This window comes from Salmo salar, chromosome ssa13, assembly GCF_905237065.1.
Source record: "Salmo salar chromosome ssa13, Ssal_v3.1, whole genome shotgun sequence".
NCBI lineage: Eukaryota > Metazoa > Chordata > Actinopteri > Salmoniformes > Salmonidae > Salmo > Salmo salar.
Genome location: NC_059454.1, coordinates 45,584,385 through 45,601,929, shown reverse-complemented (window position 1 = coordinate 45,601,929; position 17,545 = coordinate 45,584,385). Strand labels below are relative to the sequence as shown.

At 43.9% G+C, this 17,545-nt stretch overlaps 1 protein-coding gene across 1 annotated transcript in view; it reads left to right on the top strand.

Annotated features, from left to right (window-relative positions):
• The window catches only part of LOC106566959 (espin), a 154,114-nt gene extending 138,246 nt beyond the window's left edge, over positions 1-15,868 (top strand). The window contains 3 exon segments of the mRNA XM_045692758.1: positions 8,104-8,183; positions 8,540-8,551; positions 14,937-15,868. Of these exon segments, the coding sequence (XP_045548714.1) occupies positions 8,104-8,183; positions 8,540-8,551; positions 14,937-15,084 (240 nt within the window). The 3' untranslated portion in view covers positions 15,085-15,868.
• The last annotated feature ends 1,677 nt before the right edge of the window (positions 15,869-17,545 follow it).

The following is a 17,545-nucleotide window of genomic DNA, read 5'->3' as shown; positions in this document are numbered from 1 at the left end:
GGCCATCTTCTGTATACCACCCCTACGTTGTCACAACAAAACTGATTGGCTCAAACTCATTAAGAAGGAAAGAAATTCCACAAATTAACTTAACAAGGCACACCTGTTAATTGAAATGCATTCCAGGTGACTTCCTCATGAAGCTGGTTGAGAGAATGCCAAAAGTGTGCAAATCTGTCAAGACAAAGGGTTGCTCAAATATAAAACATATTTTGATTTGTTTAACACTTGTGGTTACTACATGATTCCATATGTGTTATTTCATAGTTTTGATGTCTTCACTATTATTATACAATGTAGAAAATAGTAAAAATAAAGAAAAACCCTGGAATGAGTAGGTGTGTCCAAACTTTTGATTGGTACTGTATATATTTTTGTTACTGCTCGACTAAAACAATGTCGGTTGTCGACTAATTGGGGTCAGCCCTACCTCCTACTCACAAGGCAGGCAGTACGCTTGATATATTCTTTACTAGAGGGTGTTCCTCTACTAATCTCACTGCAACCCCCCTCCAGGTCTCTGATCACTACTTTGCTTCCTTTCCTCTCCCTTTCCTCCAACCCTATCCACTCAGCCCCTACCCAGATGGTCATGCGCCGTCACAATCTTTGCTTTCTCTCCTCCAGTACTCTATCCTATCCCCTCTCCCGTCTGCTAAATCCTTCTGTCTCCTGACTCCGACTCTTCAACCGTACTCTCTTCACTTTCCGCATCCTTTGATTCTCACGGTCCGCTTTCATCCGCGACCTTCCCCTCCCACTCCGTGGCTGATCGACTGCGTGCTAACAGTAGGGCTGCGGGCAGCTGAGGCAAAATAGAGGAAAACTTCACTTCTGGAGGGCCTATTATCCTTCCACTCCCTCTCCACCTTCTCTTCATCTGTATCTGCTGCTAAAGGCGCTTTCTATCACTCTAACCTCCATCCCTGGGAAACCATTCTCCACTTTCCCATAACTCATTAACCATCCACCACCTCCCTCTCTGTTGACGACTTTGTTAACCACTTTGGAAAAAAGGTTGACGACCTCATTCACTCTGCCTGCTGAGCCCACTGATCCAACTCAAACAGAACTACCCTACACCTCTTTCTCCCCCCTCTCTCCAGATGAAATCCTGGTACTAGTGATGTTCGGCCGCCCAACAACCTGCCAACTTGACCCTATCCCCTTCTCCAGACCATCTCTGGAGACCTCACTTCCCTCATCAACTGATCACTGACCACTGGCTGCGTCCCCTCTGACTTCAAGATGGCCAGTCGCTCCCCTCCTTAAGAAACCAATACTCGACTCCTCTGACGTTAAACTACAGACCCGGGTCCCTTTCTTTTGTTTCCAAAACACTTTAGCGTGTTGTCTCTGACCAACTCTCATTATCTCTCTAATAACGATATTCTTGACCCTAACCAGTCAGGCTTCAGGGAGGATCACTCAACTGAGACCGCTCTCCTCTGTGTCACAGATGCTCTGCCAAAGCTGACTCTCTCTCCTCTGTTCTCATCCTCCGACATCTTTCCGCTGCCTTCGACACCGTGAACAATTAGATCCTACTCTCCACCCTCGCAGGGTTGGGAGTCTCACGCTCTGCAAACTCCAGGATTGCACACTACCTGGCAGGTTGCTCCTAACAGGTGGTGTGGAGAGGATCTGTGTCTTCATCATGTGCTCTCACTACTGGTGTCCACCAGGGCTTGGTTCTAGGCCCTTTTCTCTTCACACCAAGTCACTCTCCTCTGTCATATCCTCACATGGTCTCTCGTATCATTACTATTTGGATGACACTCAACTATTCTTCTCCTTCCCCCCCTTCTGACACACAAGGTGGCAACATGCAACTCTGCGTGCCTGGCAGACATCTCGGCTTGGATATCGGCGCGCAACCTCGACCAAACAGCTGCTCTGCCTCCCGTGGAAGGCATGTCTGCTCCAAGACCTCTTCATCATGGTTGACAACTCCACGGTGGTCCCCTCCCAGATTGCAAAGAATCTTGTCGTGACCCTGGACAATACTTTGTTGTTATTTGCAAACATCAAAGCAGGGACTCGCTCCTGCAGGTTCATGCTCTACGACATCCGTAGAGTACGACTTTTCAATGCTAGCATGACTAGGTTTTCTCAATTTAACTCACCCAGTGCATCGTTTGGCCATGGTTTTCACTTTTGGGACCGTTCCATCAGTCCTAATGTACCAACCCGTATGGTAAAGAATTATGAAAATCTGATAAGAATCTTGTATGGCAGAAGATTATTTGTACAAAAATCGATTAAGTAATCTAAGTATCTGGTAAGTTTTTCCTTATGTCAGTGGCATATGTGTTAACTTATTTGCCATAAATGACATACATGATTGAATTTCCTACATAGATATGGTATGACATGGAGACAAAATATATCATCTATAAATATTACAGAAAAAGTATATGTTCTGACAATATAACCTATACAAAATAAATGCTTTCCTTTATAAGTTTCACATTCAATATATAGGGCCTCCCAAATGCCGCTGTGGTCTAAGGCACTGCATCGCAGTGCTACATGTGCCACTAAAGATCCTGGTTCCAGGCTCTGCCGCAGCCGGCCGCGACCAGGAGACCCATGGGGTTGCGCACAATTGGCCCAGCGTCTTCCGGTTTAGGGGAGGGTTTGGCTGGCAGGGATGTTCTTGTCCCATTGCGCACTAGCGACTCCTGTGGCGGGCTGGGCACAATGCATGTCGACACTATCGCCAGGCGTACGGTGTTTCCTCCAACACATTGGTGCGGCTGGATTCCGGGTTAAGTGGGCATTGTGTCAAGAAGCTGTGCAGCTTGTCTGGGTTGTGTTTCAGGGGCCGCACGGCTCTCAACCTTTGCCTCTCCCGAGTCCCATCGCTGCAACTCCTGTACGGACAAGACTGCTTTCCTTCCCTCTTCTTCACCTCCTGCTTTCCCCCTTCCTCTTGCTCCTCCTCTTCTCCTCCTCCTCCTCCTCGCCTCCCCTCCTGCTTTCCTCTTCATCCCCCTGACCCTCCCCTCCTGCTTTTCCCCTTCCTGCTCCTTCTGCTTTTCCCCTTCCTTCACCTGCTCTTCCCTCTCCCTCCTTTTCCCCTTCCTCCTCCTGCTGCTCCGCCCTCTCCCCTGTTCTCCCTCCTTTTCCCCTTCCTCCTCCTGCTGCTCCGCCCTCTCCCCTGTTCTCCCTCCTTTCCCCCTTCCTCCTCCTGCTGCTCCGCCCTCTCCCCTGTTCTCCCCCGTTCTCCCTCCTTTCCCCCTTCCTCCTCCTGCTGCTCCGCCCTCTCACCTGTTCTCCCTCCTTCGGCATTCCTCACTTTGCTTCTTTTTTCAATAAGTGTGATGTTTTGTGTGTCAATGTCAGACAGTGTATGTCCCATGTATATGAGACCTTAGAAGGCTTAGCTTACATGTTTCGTATGTTTTTTTATACTAAATGTTACCCACCCATACAAGTCAGATATTACAAGAATATTTTATGAGTTTCTGCTGCCATATGTATTAATTACAAGTTCCAGGTAGAACATAGAATCATTTAACAGAATTCTTATATCTTTTCCATATGGGAATCCCGCCCACCTGGTGTGCTGGGTGAGCTAAATCGAGTCCATCTGCTATATCTTTACCAACCCAGAGATTCAAGGGGAGGAAAATTATATGTAGTGAATAGACTCAGCCAAATGATGGGGAAACAAAAATATACTGCTCAAAAAATAAAGGGAACACTTAAACAACACATCCTAGATCTGAATGAAAGAAATAATCTTATTAAATACTTTTTTCTTTACATAGTTGAATGTGCAGACAACAAAAATCACACAAAAATAATCAATGGAAATCCAATTTATCAACCCATGGAGGTCTGGATTTGGAGTCACACTCAAAATGAAAGTGGAAAAACACACTACAGGCTGATCCAACTTTGATGTAAAGTCCCTAAAACAAGTCAAAATGAGGCTCAGTAGTGTGTGTGGCCTCCATGTGCCTGTATGACCTCCCTACAACGCCTGGGCATGCTCCTGATGAGGTGGCGGATGGTCTCCTGAGGGATCTCCTCCCAGACCTGGACTAAAGCATCCGCCAACTCCTGGACAGTCTGTGGTGCAACGTGGCGTTGGTGGATGGAGCGAGACATGATGTCCCAGATGTGCTCAATTGGATTCAGGTCTGGGGAACGGGCGGGCCAGTCCATAGCATCAATGCCTTCCTCTTGCAGGAACTGCTGACACACTCCAGCCACATGAGGTCTAGCATTGTCTTGCATTAGGAGGAACACAGGGCCAACCGCACCAGCATATGGTCTCACAAGGGGTCTGAAGATCTCATCTCGGTACCTACTGGCAGTCAGGCTACCTCTGGCGAGCACATGGAGGGCTGTGCGGCCCCCCAAAGAAATGTCACCCTACACCATGACTGACCCACCGCCAAACCGGTCATGCTGGAGGATGTTGCAGGCAGGATGTACTGGCCTGTCTCCTGGTAGCGCCTCCATGCTCTGGACACTACGCTGACAGACACAACAAACCTTCTTGCCCCAGCTCGCATTGATGTGCTATCCTGGATGAGCTGCACTACCTGAGCCACTTGTGAGGGTTGTAGACTCCGTCTCATGCTACCACTAGAGTGAAAGCACCGCCAGCATTCAAAAGTGACCAAAACATCAGCCAGGAAGCATAGGAAATTAGAAGTGGTCTGTGGTCCCCACCTGCAGAACCACTCCTTTATTGGGGGTGTCTTGCTAATTGCCTATAATTTCCACCTGTTGTCTATTCCATTTGCACAACAGCATGTGAAATGTATTGTCAATCAGTGTTGCTTCCTAAGTGGACAGTTTGATTTCACAGAAGTGTGATTGACTTGGAGTTACATTGTGTTGTTTAAGTGTTCCCTTTATTTTTTTGAGCAGTGTATAATTACTTGACCCCCTGGAAAGAATTAACAAAAAAACTGAGCAAACTAAAATGCTATTTGGCCCTCAACAGAGAATACACATTGGCAGAACCACTGTGACTGACCCAAAATTAAAGAAAGCTTTGACTATGCATAGCCTTGCTATTCAGAAAGTTCGCCGTTGGCAGACCTGGCTCTCGAGCGGACAGGCTATGTGCACACTGCCCACAAAATGAGGTGGAAACTGGGCTGCACTTCCTAACCTCCTGCCAGATGTTTGACCCTATTAGAGACCCATATTTCCCTCAGTCTACCCAGATCCACAAAGAATTCGAAAACAAACCCAATTTTGATAACTCCCATATCTACTGGGTGAAATACCAGTGTGCCATCACAGCAGCAATATTTGTGACCTGTTGCCACAAGAAAAAGTCAACCAGTGAAGAACAAACACCATTGTAAATACAACCCATATTTACTTTTTTCCTTTAACTATTTGCACAACGTTACAACACTGTATATATACACATGACATTTGAAATGTCTTTATTCTTTTGGAACTGTGTGTAATATTTACTGTTCATTTCACTGGTTTTGGCAATGTAAACATGTTTTCCATGCCAATAAAGCCCATTGGAGGAGAAGGTCACAGGGGCGGGACCTCTGGCTTTCTCATCCAATGGGTTTGAGAAGGAGTCTTAAGAGAGCTGACACGAGAGATTCTCCCTCTGAGTGGATTTGATCAATTGGGTTTTTGTGTCACCTCTAATATAAATGTCCATATTTTATCACGACAAGAAAGGACACCATGTTCAAAGGACCATTTAACAATCCATATTTCAATTTCTTACCAAGTTCAGCTCACATATGTATACAATAAGACACAGTATTGGTCTTTGCCAATCAGTTCATAGTATTAGCTCAAGAGAACTGCCTCGCAACATGAAGACTTCAAGGAATTTCCATGCATTCCCTAAACAGCAACCGTTCTTATTACTCATCCAGGTATGTATGGATTCCTTCCGACGCCTTTTATATGATGCAATTAGCATACAACCATGTAAATCTAGAATGGATGCTCTGCTGTTGTATAGGTAGCATTAAACTGGCTTTGTCTCACTTTCCTTGCATGTCTATCAAATTACATCACATATTTTTACTCCCATTCTAGAGTTCCCAGGGGAACCATAAAAAATGCAATGTGTAGAGAGCTAAGCTGACACGGATACTGTTGGCTAGGGCCAGTGAAACGCTGTGGGGTGAGGGATGCGAGGGGGATAATGGATCTGTAGCCAGGTGAAGATGAGAAATCCAAAATGGCTCCCATCCTCTAATTAGGACCTGAAAGAGACGGGTTTCAGGCAGTGTGTGTGCACTGTCCACAATCTGTCTGCAATGAGCTGGGTTTCAGTCAATTAAAAATGGCTCTCCAAATCTCATTTTATTTGTCACATGCGCCGAATACAACAGGTATAGACCTTACTGTGTAATGCTTACTTACGAGATCTTAACCAACAATGCAGTTCAAGAAATGGAGTTAAAATATTTACTGAATAAACTGAAGTCAAAAATAAAAAGTAACACAATAAAATGACAATAACGAGGCTATATACAGGGGGTTCAGGTTAGTTGAGGTAAGGGTAAAGTGACTGCATAGATCATAAACAACAAGTAGCAGCAGTGTAAAAACAAAGGGGGGGGGTCAATATAAATAGTCTGGGTAGCCATTTGTTTAATTGTTCAGCAGTCTTATGGCTTGGGGATAGAATCTGTTAAGGAGTCTTTTGGACCTAGACTTGGCGCTCCGGTATCGCTTGCCGTGCGGTAGCAGAGAGAACAGTCTATGAATTGGGTGACTGGACTCTGACAATTTTATGGGCCTTCCTCTGACCCCGCCTGGTATATAGGTCCTGGATGGCAGGAAGCTTGGCCCCAGTGATGTACTGGGCCGTACGCACTACCCTCTGTAGCGCCTTACAGTCAGATGCTGAGTAGTTGCCATACCAGGTGGTGATGCAACCGGTCAGGATGCTCTCAATGGTGCAGCTGTAGAACTTTTTGAGGATCTGGGGACCCATGCCAAATCTTTTCAATCTCCCGATGGGGAAAAGTCGTACCCTCTTCACTACTGTCTTGGTGTGTTTGGACCATGATAGTTAGTTGGTGATGTGGACGCCAAAGATCTTGAAACTCTCAACCCGCTCCACTACAGGCCCGCCTTTTCCTTTAGTCCACGATCAGCTCCTTTGTCTTGTTTACATTGAGGGAGAGGTTGTTGTCCTGGCACCACACGGTCAGGTCTCTGACCTCTCCCCTATAGGCTGTCTCATCGTTGATCAGGCCTACCACTGTTGCGTCATCAGCAAACTTAATGGTGGTGTTGGCGTAAACAGGGAGTACAGGAGGAGACACACCCCTGAAGGGTCCCCGTGTTGAGGATCAGCGTGGAAGATGTGTTGTTGCCTACCCTTACCACCTGCGAGCTTCCCGTCAGGAAGTCTACGATCCAGTTGCAGAGGGAGGTGTTTAGTCCCAGGGTCTTTAGCTTAGTGATGAACTTTGTGGGCACTATGATGTTGAATGCTGCGCTGTAGTCAATGAACAGCATTCTCACATAGGTGTTCCTTTTGTCCAGGTGTGAAAGGGCTGTGTGGAGTGCGATTGAGATTGCATCATCTGTGGATCTGTTGGGGTGGAATGCAAATTGGAGTGGGTCTGGTGTTGATGTGACCCATGACCAGCCTTTCAAAGCACTTCATGGCTACCGAGGGTGGTAGTCATTTAGGCAGGTTACCTTTACTTTCTTGGGCCCAGAGTCAGCTGATAAGGTCTAGACCTGGGTTCAAATTTTATTAGAAATTTCTTTAGCTTGGCTGGAATGCCAGATGGGTGAGGTTTGCAGTTTTGTGACTAGTCTATTTGATACCTTGCGCCAGGCAAGCTCAACAAAGCAACAGATAATGTTTTTGAAATGTTTTTAAATGGTATTCGATGCCAGGACAGCTCTTTACAGTGTATGTTTCAGCCATAATATGTAAGCATTATAAAGGGTCCAAAATCAGGTGCTTCACCTTTGAGCAACATCATTGGAGAAACAACAAAGGATGGGAAAAGTCTCAGTTCCTTGGAGGCTAATGGGATGACTGTAGTAGTGGAGTTGGGCAGGGACAGTGTTAAGTGTGGGCCCCATTGTGACGGTGTTGGCTCTTGTGTGTTTGGTCCTCTGCAGGTGGATGAGGAGGTGGCGCGCCTGGTGTCCATGCCAGGATGGCGGAGGGACATCATCAAGAAAAAGCTTGATGAAGAGAAGTGAGTGAGAGGCGGTGCTACCCATCCCATTCCTCCAATCAGGAGCCTCCACTGTTACTCCATTATCTCTTCAATGGTCTCTGATTTGTCCTCCCTTCTGTCAATTTCTCCGGTTGTTTCTTTGCCTTGGTTAATGTTTTTTCTTTTTTTTCTGTCTTTTCCCTCAAGTTGTGTTGGGTGGGTTGATAAAAAAAATTGCAAGTCATGTAGATCCTGAAATATTTAGAGCATATACCTACTGTATAACCACAATACACATCCTGTAGTCGTTAAGTGATGTAACATTTTGAATGCCATGCATTAATACTGTATTTCCTTAAATTCCCTTTTGTGCCTAACTTCTCCGGGTCGGGCAGGGAGCAAAAAAGGTAAGAAAACATTCTATAAAATGTTCATTTATAATATGCCACAAACTATTATCATGATCTTGGTTTCCATCCAATTTGCAACAGATTTTAAATGCAAATATTATAAAATCCACATAAAAACAATGTGCATTTCCCCACCAAAGGGGTTTCCATCAAACTGAATTGTTGCGTACAAAAGGTTGTGTATTGGAGGAAAAAACTACAACTTTTGCAGTTAAATTCCAACGTACCGAATAGCAATGTTGTGTTATATAGAGAATGTGCCATCATGCACCATGTTGTTGGATCACAATACATTTCATCTGGATGTTCTGATGCCGTTTGGGCAATTTATAGTATTGCTTTTTTTGTGGAGTAATGCAACTGTTTTTCTGTGTGATTTTTAAGGTTTATTTGTGCTTCCCAGACGGTGTTTCAAATAAACCTACCATTAAAATTATAGACTGATAATTTCTTTGTCAGTGGGCAAACGTACAACATCAGCAGGGGATCAAATACTTTTTTCCCCTCACTGTATGTGTGTGTGTGTATATATACACACACACACACACACACAGTGAGGGAAAAAAAGTATTTGATCCCCTGCTGATTTTGTACGTTTGCCCACTGACAAAGAAATTATCAGTCTATAATTTTAATGGTAGGTTTATTTGAACAGTGAGAGCCAGAATAACAACAAAAGAATCCAGAAAAATGCATGTCAAATGTTATAAAATGATTTGCATTTTAATGAGGGAAATAAGTATTTGACCCCTCTGCAAAACATGACTTAGTACTTGGTGGCAAAACCCTTGTTGGCAATCACAGAGGTCAGACGTTTCTTGTAGTTGGCCACCAGGTTTGCACACATCTCAGGAGGGATTTTGTCCCACTCCTCTTTGCAGATCTTCTCCAAGTCATTAAGGTTTCGAGGCTGACGTTTGGCAACTCGAACCTTCAGCTCCCTCCACAGATTTTCTATGGGATTAAGGTCTGGAGACTGGCTAGGCCACTCCAGGACCTTAATGTGTTTCTTCTTGAGCCACTCCTTTGTTGCCTTGGCCGTGTGTTTTGGGTCATTGTCATGCTGGAATACCCATCCACGACCCATTTTCAATGCCCTGGCTGAGGGAAGGAGGTTCTCACCCAAGATTTGACGGTACATGGCCCCGTCCATCGTCCCTTTGATGCGGTGAAGTTGTCCTGTCCCCTTAGCAGGAAAACACCCCCTAAGCATAATGTTTCCACCTCCATGTTTGACGGTGGGGATGGTGTTCTTGGGGTGATAGGCAGCATTCCTCCTCCTCCAAACACGGCGAGTTGAGTTGATGCCAAAGAGCTCCATTTTGGTCTCATCTGACCACAACACTTTCACCCAGCTGTCCTCTGAATCATTCAGATGTTCATTGGCAAACTTCAGACGGGCATGTATATGTGCTTTCTTGAGCAGGGGGACCTTGCGGGCGCTGCAGGATTTCAGTCCTTCACGACGTAGTGTGTTACCAATTGTTTTCTTGGTGACTATGGTCCCAGCTGCCTTGAGATCATTGACAAGATCCTCCCGTGTAGTTCTGGGCTGATTCCTCACCGTTCTCATGATCATTGCAACTCCATGAGGTGAGATCTTGCATGGAGCCCCAGGCCGAAGGAGATTGACAGTTCTTTTGTGTTTCTTCCATTTGCGAATAATCGCAACTGTTGTCACCTTCTCACCAAGCTGCTTGGCCATGGTCTTGTAGCCCATTCCAGCCTTGTGTAGGTCTACAATCTTGTCTCTGACATCCTTGGAGAGCTCTTTGGTCTTGGCCATGGTGGGGAGTTTGGAATCTGATTGATTGATTGCTTCTGTGGACAGGTGTCTTTTATACAGGTAACAAACTGAGATTAGGAGCACTCCCTTTTAAGAGTGTGCTCCTAATCTCAGCTCGTTACCTGTATAAAAGACACCTGGGAGCCAGAAATCTTTCTGATTGAGGGGGTCAAATACCTATTTCCCTCGTTAAAATGCAAATCAATTGATAAAATTTTTGACATGCGTTTTTCTGGATTTTTTTGCTGTTATGTCTCTCACTGTTCAAATAAACCTACCATTAAAATTATAGACTGATCATTTCTTTGTCGGTGGGCAAACGTACAAAATCAGCAGGGGATCAAATACTTTTTACCTCACTGTATACACACACACACACACACACACACACACACACACATACATACGAGTCAAAAGTTTGGACACACAAACTCATTCAAGGGTTTGTCTTTATTTGTACTATTTTCTACATCTAAACTATGAAATAACAAATATGGAATCATGAAGTAACCAAATAAGCGTTAAACAAATCTAAATATATTTTAGATTCTTTAAAGTAGCCACCCTTTGCCTTGATAACAGCTTTGCTCATGCTTGGTATTCTCTCAACCAGCTTCATGAGGTAATCACCTGGAATGCATTTCAATTAACAGGTGTGCCTTGTTAAAAAGTTAATTTGTGGAATTTATTTCCTTCTTAATGCGTTTGAGCCCATCAGTTGTGTTGTGACAAGGTTAGGGGTGGCATACAGAAGATGGCCCTATTTGATAAAAGACCAAGTCCATATTATGGTAAGAACAGGTCAAATAAGCAAAGAGAAATGACAGTCCATCACTACTTTAAGACATGACAGTCAGTGAATATGGAACATTTCAAGAACTTCGAAAGTTTCTTCAATTGCAGTCACTTAGTACTTGATGGTTTATGATGAACCTGGCTTTCATGAGGACTGCCACAGGAAAGGAAGACCCAGAATTACCTCTGCTGCAGAGGATAAGGTCACAGAGTTAAAGCAACAGACACATCTCAACTGTTCAGAGGAGACTGCATGAGTCAGGCCTTCATGGTCGAATTGCTGTAAAGAAACCACTTCTAAAGGACACCAATAAGAAGAAGAAGAGACTTGCTTGGGCCAAGAAACACGAGCAATGGACATTAGACTGTTGGAAATCTGTCCTTTGGTCTGATGAGTCCAAATTTGAGATTTCTGGTTCCAACCACTGTGTCTTCGTGAGAAGCAGAGTAAGTGATCGAATGATCTCAGCATGTGTGGTTCCCACCGTGAAGCATGGAGGAGGTTGTGTGTTGGTGTGGTGATGCTTTGCTGGTGACACAGTCAGTGATTTATTTCAAATTCAAGGTACACTTAACCAGCATGGCTACCACAGCTTTCTACAAAGATACGCCATCGCATCTGGTTTGGGGTTAGTGGGACTATCATTTGTTTTTCAACAGGACAATGACCCAACACATCTCCAGGCTGTGTAAGGGCTATTTTACCAAGAAGGAGAGTGATGGAGTGCTGCATCAGATGACCTGGCCTCCACAATCACCCGACCTCAACCCAACTGAGATGGTTTGGGATGAGTTGGACCACAGAGTGAAGGAAAAGCATATGTGGGAACACCTTCAAGACTGTTGGAAAAGCATTCCAGCTGAAGCTGGTTGAGAGAATGCCAAGAATGTGCAAAGCTGTCATAAATATAACACTTTTTGGGTTACTACATGATTCCATGTGTTATTTCATAGTTTTGACATCTTCACTGTTATTCTACAATGTAAAAAATTGTAAAAATAACATCCCTGGAATGAGTAGGTGTCCAAAGTTTTGACTGGTACTGTATGTGTGTGAGAACAGTGCATTAGAAAATATTCAGACCGCTTGACTTTTTTTTTTTTTTTACATTACAGCCTTATTCTAAAATTGATAAAATTGTTTAATTCTCTCATCAATCTCTGCACAATACCACATGAGACATTTTTTGAAATTTCAGATTTTTTCAATTTTCCAATTTTTACTGAAATATCACATTTAGTATTCAGACCCTTTACTCAGTACTTTGTTGAAGCACCTTTGGCAGTGATTACAGCCTCGAATCCGCTTGGCTGTGACGCTACAAGCTTGGCACACCTGTATTTGGGGAATTTCTCTCATTCTTCTCTGCAGATCCTCTCAAACTCTGTCAGGTTGGATGGGGAGTGTCACTGCACAGCTATTTCCAGGTCTCTCTAGAGATGTTAGATCGGGTTCAAGTCCAGGCTCCGGCTGGTCCACTCAAGCACATTCAGAGACTTGTCCCAAAGACACTCCTGCGTTGTCTTGACTATGTGCTTAGGGTCATTGTCCTGTTGGAAGATCAATCTTCACACCAGTCTGAGGTCCCGAGTGGTTTGGAGCAGGTTTTCATCAAGGATCTCTCTGTACTTTGCTCCGTTCATATTTCCCTCGATCCTGACTAGTCTCCCAGTCCCTGCTGCTGAAAAACGCCACCACCATACTTCACCGTAGGGATGGTGCCAGGCTTCCTCCAGATGTGACACATTGCATTCAGGCCAAAGAGTTCAATCTTGGTTTCATCAGACCAACGAATCTTGTTTCTCATGGTCTGAGAGTCTTTAGGTGCCTTTTGGCAAACTTAAAGCGGGCTGTCGTGCCTTTTACTGAGTGGCTTCCGTCTGTCCACTCTACTATAAAAGCCTGATTTGGTGGATTGCTGCAGAGATGGTGGTCCTTCTGGAAGGTTCTCCCATCTCCACAGAAGAGCTCTGTCAGAGTGACCATCGGGTTCTTGGTCACCTCCCTGACCAAGGCCCTTCTCCCCCGTTTGTTCAGTTTGGCCAGGCGGCCAACTCTAGGAAGAGTCTTGGTGGTTCCAAACTTCTTCCATTTAAGAATGATGGAGGCAACTGTGTTCTTGGGGACCTTCAATGCTGCAGAAATGTTTTGGTACCCTTCCACAGATCTGTGACTCGACACAATCCTGTTTCGGAGCTCTACAGACAATTCCTTCAACCTCGTGGCTTGGTTTTTGCTCTGACATGCTCTGTCAACTGTGGAACCTTATATAGACAGGTGTGTGCCTTTCCAAATCATGTACAATCAATTGAATTTACCACAGGTGAATGCCAATCAAGTTGTAGAAACATCTCAAGGATGATCAATGGAAACAGGATGCACCTGAGATAAATTTCAAGTCTCAGAGCAAAGGGTCTGAATACTTATAAGTGTTTTTTTTATATATAAATTTGCAAAAATGTCTAAACCTGTTTTCGCTTTGTCATTATGCGGTATTGTGTGTAGATTGCTGAATTTTAATTTAATCAATTTTAGAAATACGGCTGTAACGAAAAAAAGTGGGAAAAGTGAAGGGGTCTGAATACTTTCCAAAGGCACCGTGTATGTGTATATATAATGTTTATTTATGTTGTATTATACAGAGCGCATTTGGAAAGGAGACCTAGGTTTCAATATGTCTTCCCTGGCAAAATAAAGGTTAAATAATAAAATACAAATGATTTAATCCGTAGCCCAATAAACTGCATGCTTTCCCAAGTTGTAGTGGGAGGACCACACAACATATCATTGCGTGACTCCATGTTTACTTCTATATGATTGTTATTATATCAATATTTGCGCATTTACACCACCATTTCTCACATAATACATTTTACCGATACAAAAAGATCCCACATTGTCTAGCATGTTTTCCATTATCCCTGTTGTGACATTCTTTATCCGACATGTACTTTACTCGCATAAAAAGGTTGCATGGAAACCTGGTTAGTAGTGATGCCATATAGCGTTTTGATTTTTGGTTTCACATGGACTGAATGAAGCAGTCAAACTCTCATATAATAAATATTCTTAAGACATCATATAAAATGGATCAACTAGAGGCAAGCATGGCATTATATTGACTTATCAGCTCTGAAATGTTGCTGCCTTTTTGATACAATAGGACGCAGTCATTAACAATCAGCGTTAGGTGACTAACTCATTGATCCTGCTCATTGTAACACGACATGTTTAAAACTGAGTTAAATCATCCATAAGGCAGAAGAAATGACACTGTAATGTATGTTTACCAGGTAGTAACCAGTTATAGGAGGTACCAAAAGTATTCATTATTACCTGACCAGGATCAAATACTTGAGCTTTGGTTTGCCTGGTACAATAGAACCAATAGATTAGTTCCAAAAGTTTAAACTCCCAGCTAATTCAAGCACATCTTAAATATTTACATTTGACTGTGGTGACCTAGCCTAAAATCCAGAATCTGTTTTGTGCTTACATTCCACTCTGTGTCATACCAGACAAGACAAGGAGAGGTGAGATAAACAGAGTGGTGCCCAGGGTAATTCTGACCTTTTTATTTACACAACAGGGCCAAACCGAGCGAGCTGTACTGGGCTATTCTGGTAACGCATGCACCATAGGCTGAAAATTACCATGTAAAAATAACATATCAGAGACAGCACAGTAGAGTTCGGGTTGGCCCAGAATCAGGCAATTGTTTCTTAATACCAGCTGAAACAGTCACACATTGAATCACACTGACACCGTGTATTCACCTTCCCTCTTATTGGTGCACTCAGAAAAGAGGAGGAGCTTGCAAACAAGGCAAAGGAGAGCGAGGAGAAGAACGAGCAGGAGCGACTACGGACCATGGGTTACAACGAGAACAAGTTGGCGCCATGGCAACGGCAGATCATCCTGAAGAAAGGAGACAAAGCGAAACAGTAGATAGCACCTCCCCGTCCAACCCTCTTCCCCTTTAATGTCAACCAACCCTCAACCCAACTACTACCAAAATCCCCTCCCATACCCAACCCTCTTCCCCTTTAATGTCAACCAACCCTCAACCCAACTACTACCAAAATCCCCTCCCATACCCAACCCTCATCGCACCCCACCCCAACCAGGTTTCCACTAGATAACACAGCCACAAAGTCAGATTCCAGAGCCACAAAGGCAAAATTAGCAAAAAAAAAATGCGTTTTGGCCTTAATTTAAGGTTATTAGGGTTAGGTTTAAAATAAACGTTTAATTAGAGAAATGGGCAGAGTTTAGCCATAATTATGACTTTGTGGCTGTGTTAACTAGTGACGACCCAGCAAACAGGACCATGCCACCTCCCAACTTGCTTTGCAGCTCTGCCATCCTGAAATGGTGTGGCCGCACCAAAGTCCCGTGGACAGAAACTGTACGTATCGCAACGTTAGCGGTGTCTGATTCAAAAGGACTACATGACCACATTGAATAGATGCTCCTACCCCTTTTTGTCCTGTCAAAACATTTGGCTAAAAACTACATATCCCAACTGTATGAAGACCCTTAGTCTTGAATCATATACACTAGCTTTACTTCACATTATTTAACATGACTCTGTAGGAATTTCCCACAATTCCATACACTCGAACAACCTTTCTCAGTGTTGATCTGTTGGTCTGTCTTGTTGGGCATTGTGGGGAAAGTGGTCATTGCTATAGGTTCAGCAGTTTTTCATAAATAGAAAAACTGTCCACGATCTGTTTTCTCTGCATTTGATTCACCCACACTTACATTGATAATTGAGCTCTAAAACTAGACTGCTGTATTCTACTGTAGGTTTGCTTTTAGGATGGAAAATGTCCTGGTTAACATAATAAGCAATGGCATTTTGATACTGTATAGATCATCTCCATGTATTGCACGAAGACCTATATAGAATCAGACCATTCTACTATGCTATTTTTCATTGAGCCCATCTGAACTTCCAGAGATATTATTGAACCAAATGGGAAATTGATAAAGTCCCTCCTGTACCTGTTATTTTTTCAGTTAATTAATATCATATGGCTAACTGCAACCATAACAGTAATTTAAAATGGGTTTATTAATATTGTTAGTTGTGGATAACGTAATTAAAGTAAAAAATAACACTGGACAAAAATATAAAAGCAACATGGAACAATTTCAACGATTTTACAGAGTTACAGTTAATTTAAGGAAATCAGTCAATTGAAATGAATTCATTAGGCCCTAATCTATGGATTTCACATGACTGGGAATAGATATGCTTCTGTTGGTCACAGATACCTTTTTTTTTTTTTAAGTAGTGGATCAGAAAAGCTGTCTATATCTGGTGTGACCACCATTTGCCTTAATGCATTGTGACATCTCCTTCACGCTGTTGATTGTGGCCTGTGGAATGTCCCACTCCTCTTCAATGGCTGTGCGAAGTTACTGGATATTGGCGGAAACAAACCGTCGTACACGTCAATCCAGAGCATCCCAAACTTGCTCAATGGGTGACATGTCGGGGGAGTATGCAGGCCATGGAAGAACTGGGACATTTTCAGCTTCCAGGAATTGTGTATAGATCCTTGCGACATGTGGCCGTGTATTATCATGCTGAAACATGAGGTGATGGTGGCAGATGAATGGCACGACAATGGGCCTCAGGATCTCGTCACGGTATCTCTGTGCATTGAAATTGCCATCGATAAAATGCAATTGTGTTCATTGTCCGTAGCTTATGCCTGCCTATACCATAACCCCACCGCCACCATGGGGCGCTCTGTTCACAACGTTGACATCAGCAAAACGTTCACCCACACGACACCATATACACTGTCTGACGTCTTCCCGGTACAGTTGAAACCCGGATTAATCTGTGAAGAGCACACTTCTCCAGCGTGCCAGTGAAGGTGAGCATTTGCCCTCTGAAGTCGGTTTACAACGTCGAACTGCAGTCAGGTCAAGACCCTGGTGAGGCCTTCGAGCACGCAGATGAGTTTCCCCAAAACGCTTTCTGACAGTTTGTAGAAATTCTTTGATCTTGCAGGTAAAGCAGCCAGATGTGCAGGTCCTGGGCTGGCATGGTTACATGTGGTCTGTGGTTGTGAGGTCAGTTGGATGTACTGCCAAATTCTCTAAAACGATGTCGGAGGAGGCTTATGGTAGATCATTTAATGTATCTGGCTACAGCTATGGACATTCCTGCAGTCAGCATGCCAATTGCACACTCTGGTGTTGTGTGACAAAACAGCACATTTTAGAATGGCCTTTTTCCCCCAGCACAATGTGCACCTGTGTAATGATCATGCTGTTTAATCAGCTTCTTGATATGCCACACCTGTCAGGTGGATGGATTGTCTTGGCAAAGGAAAAATGCTCACTAACAGAGATGTAAATTGGTTAAATAAAAAAAATGTTAAAACTT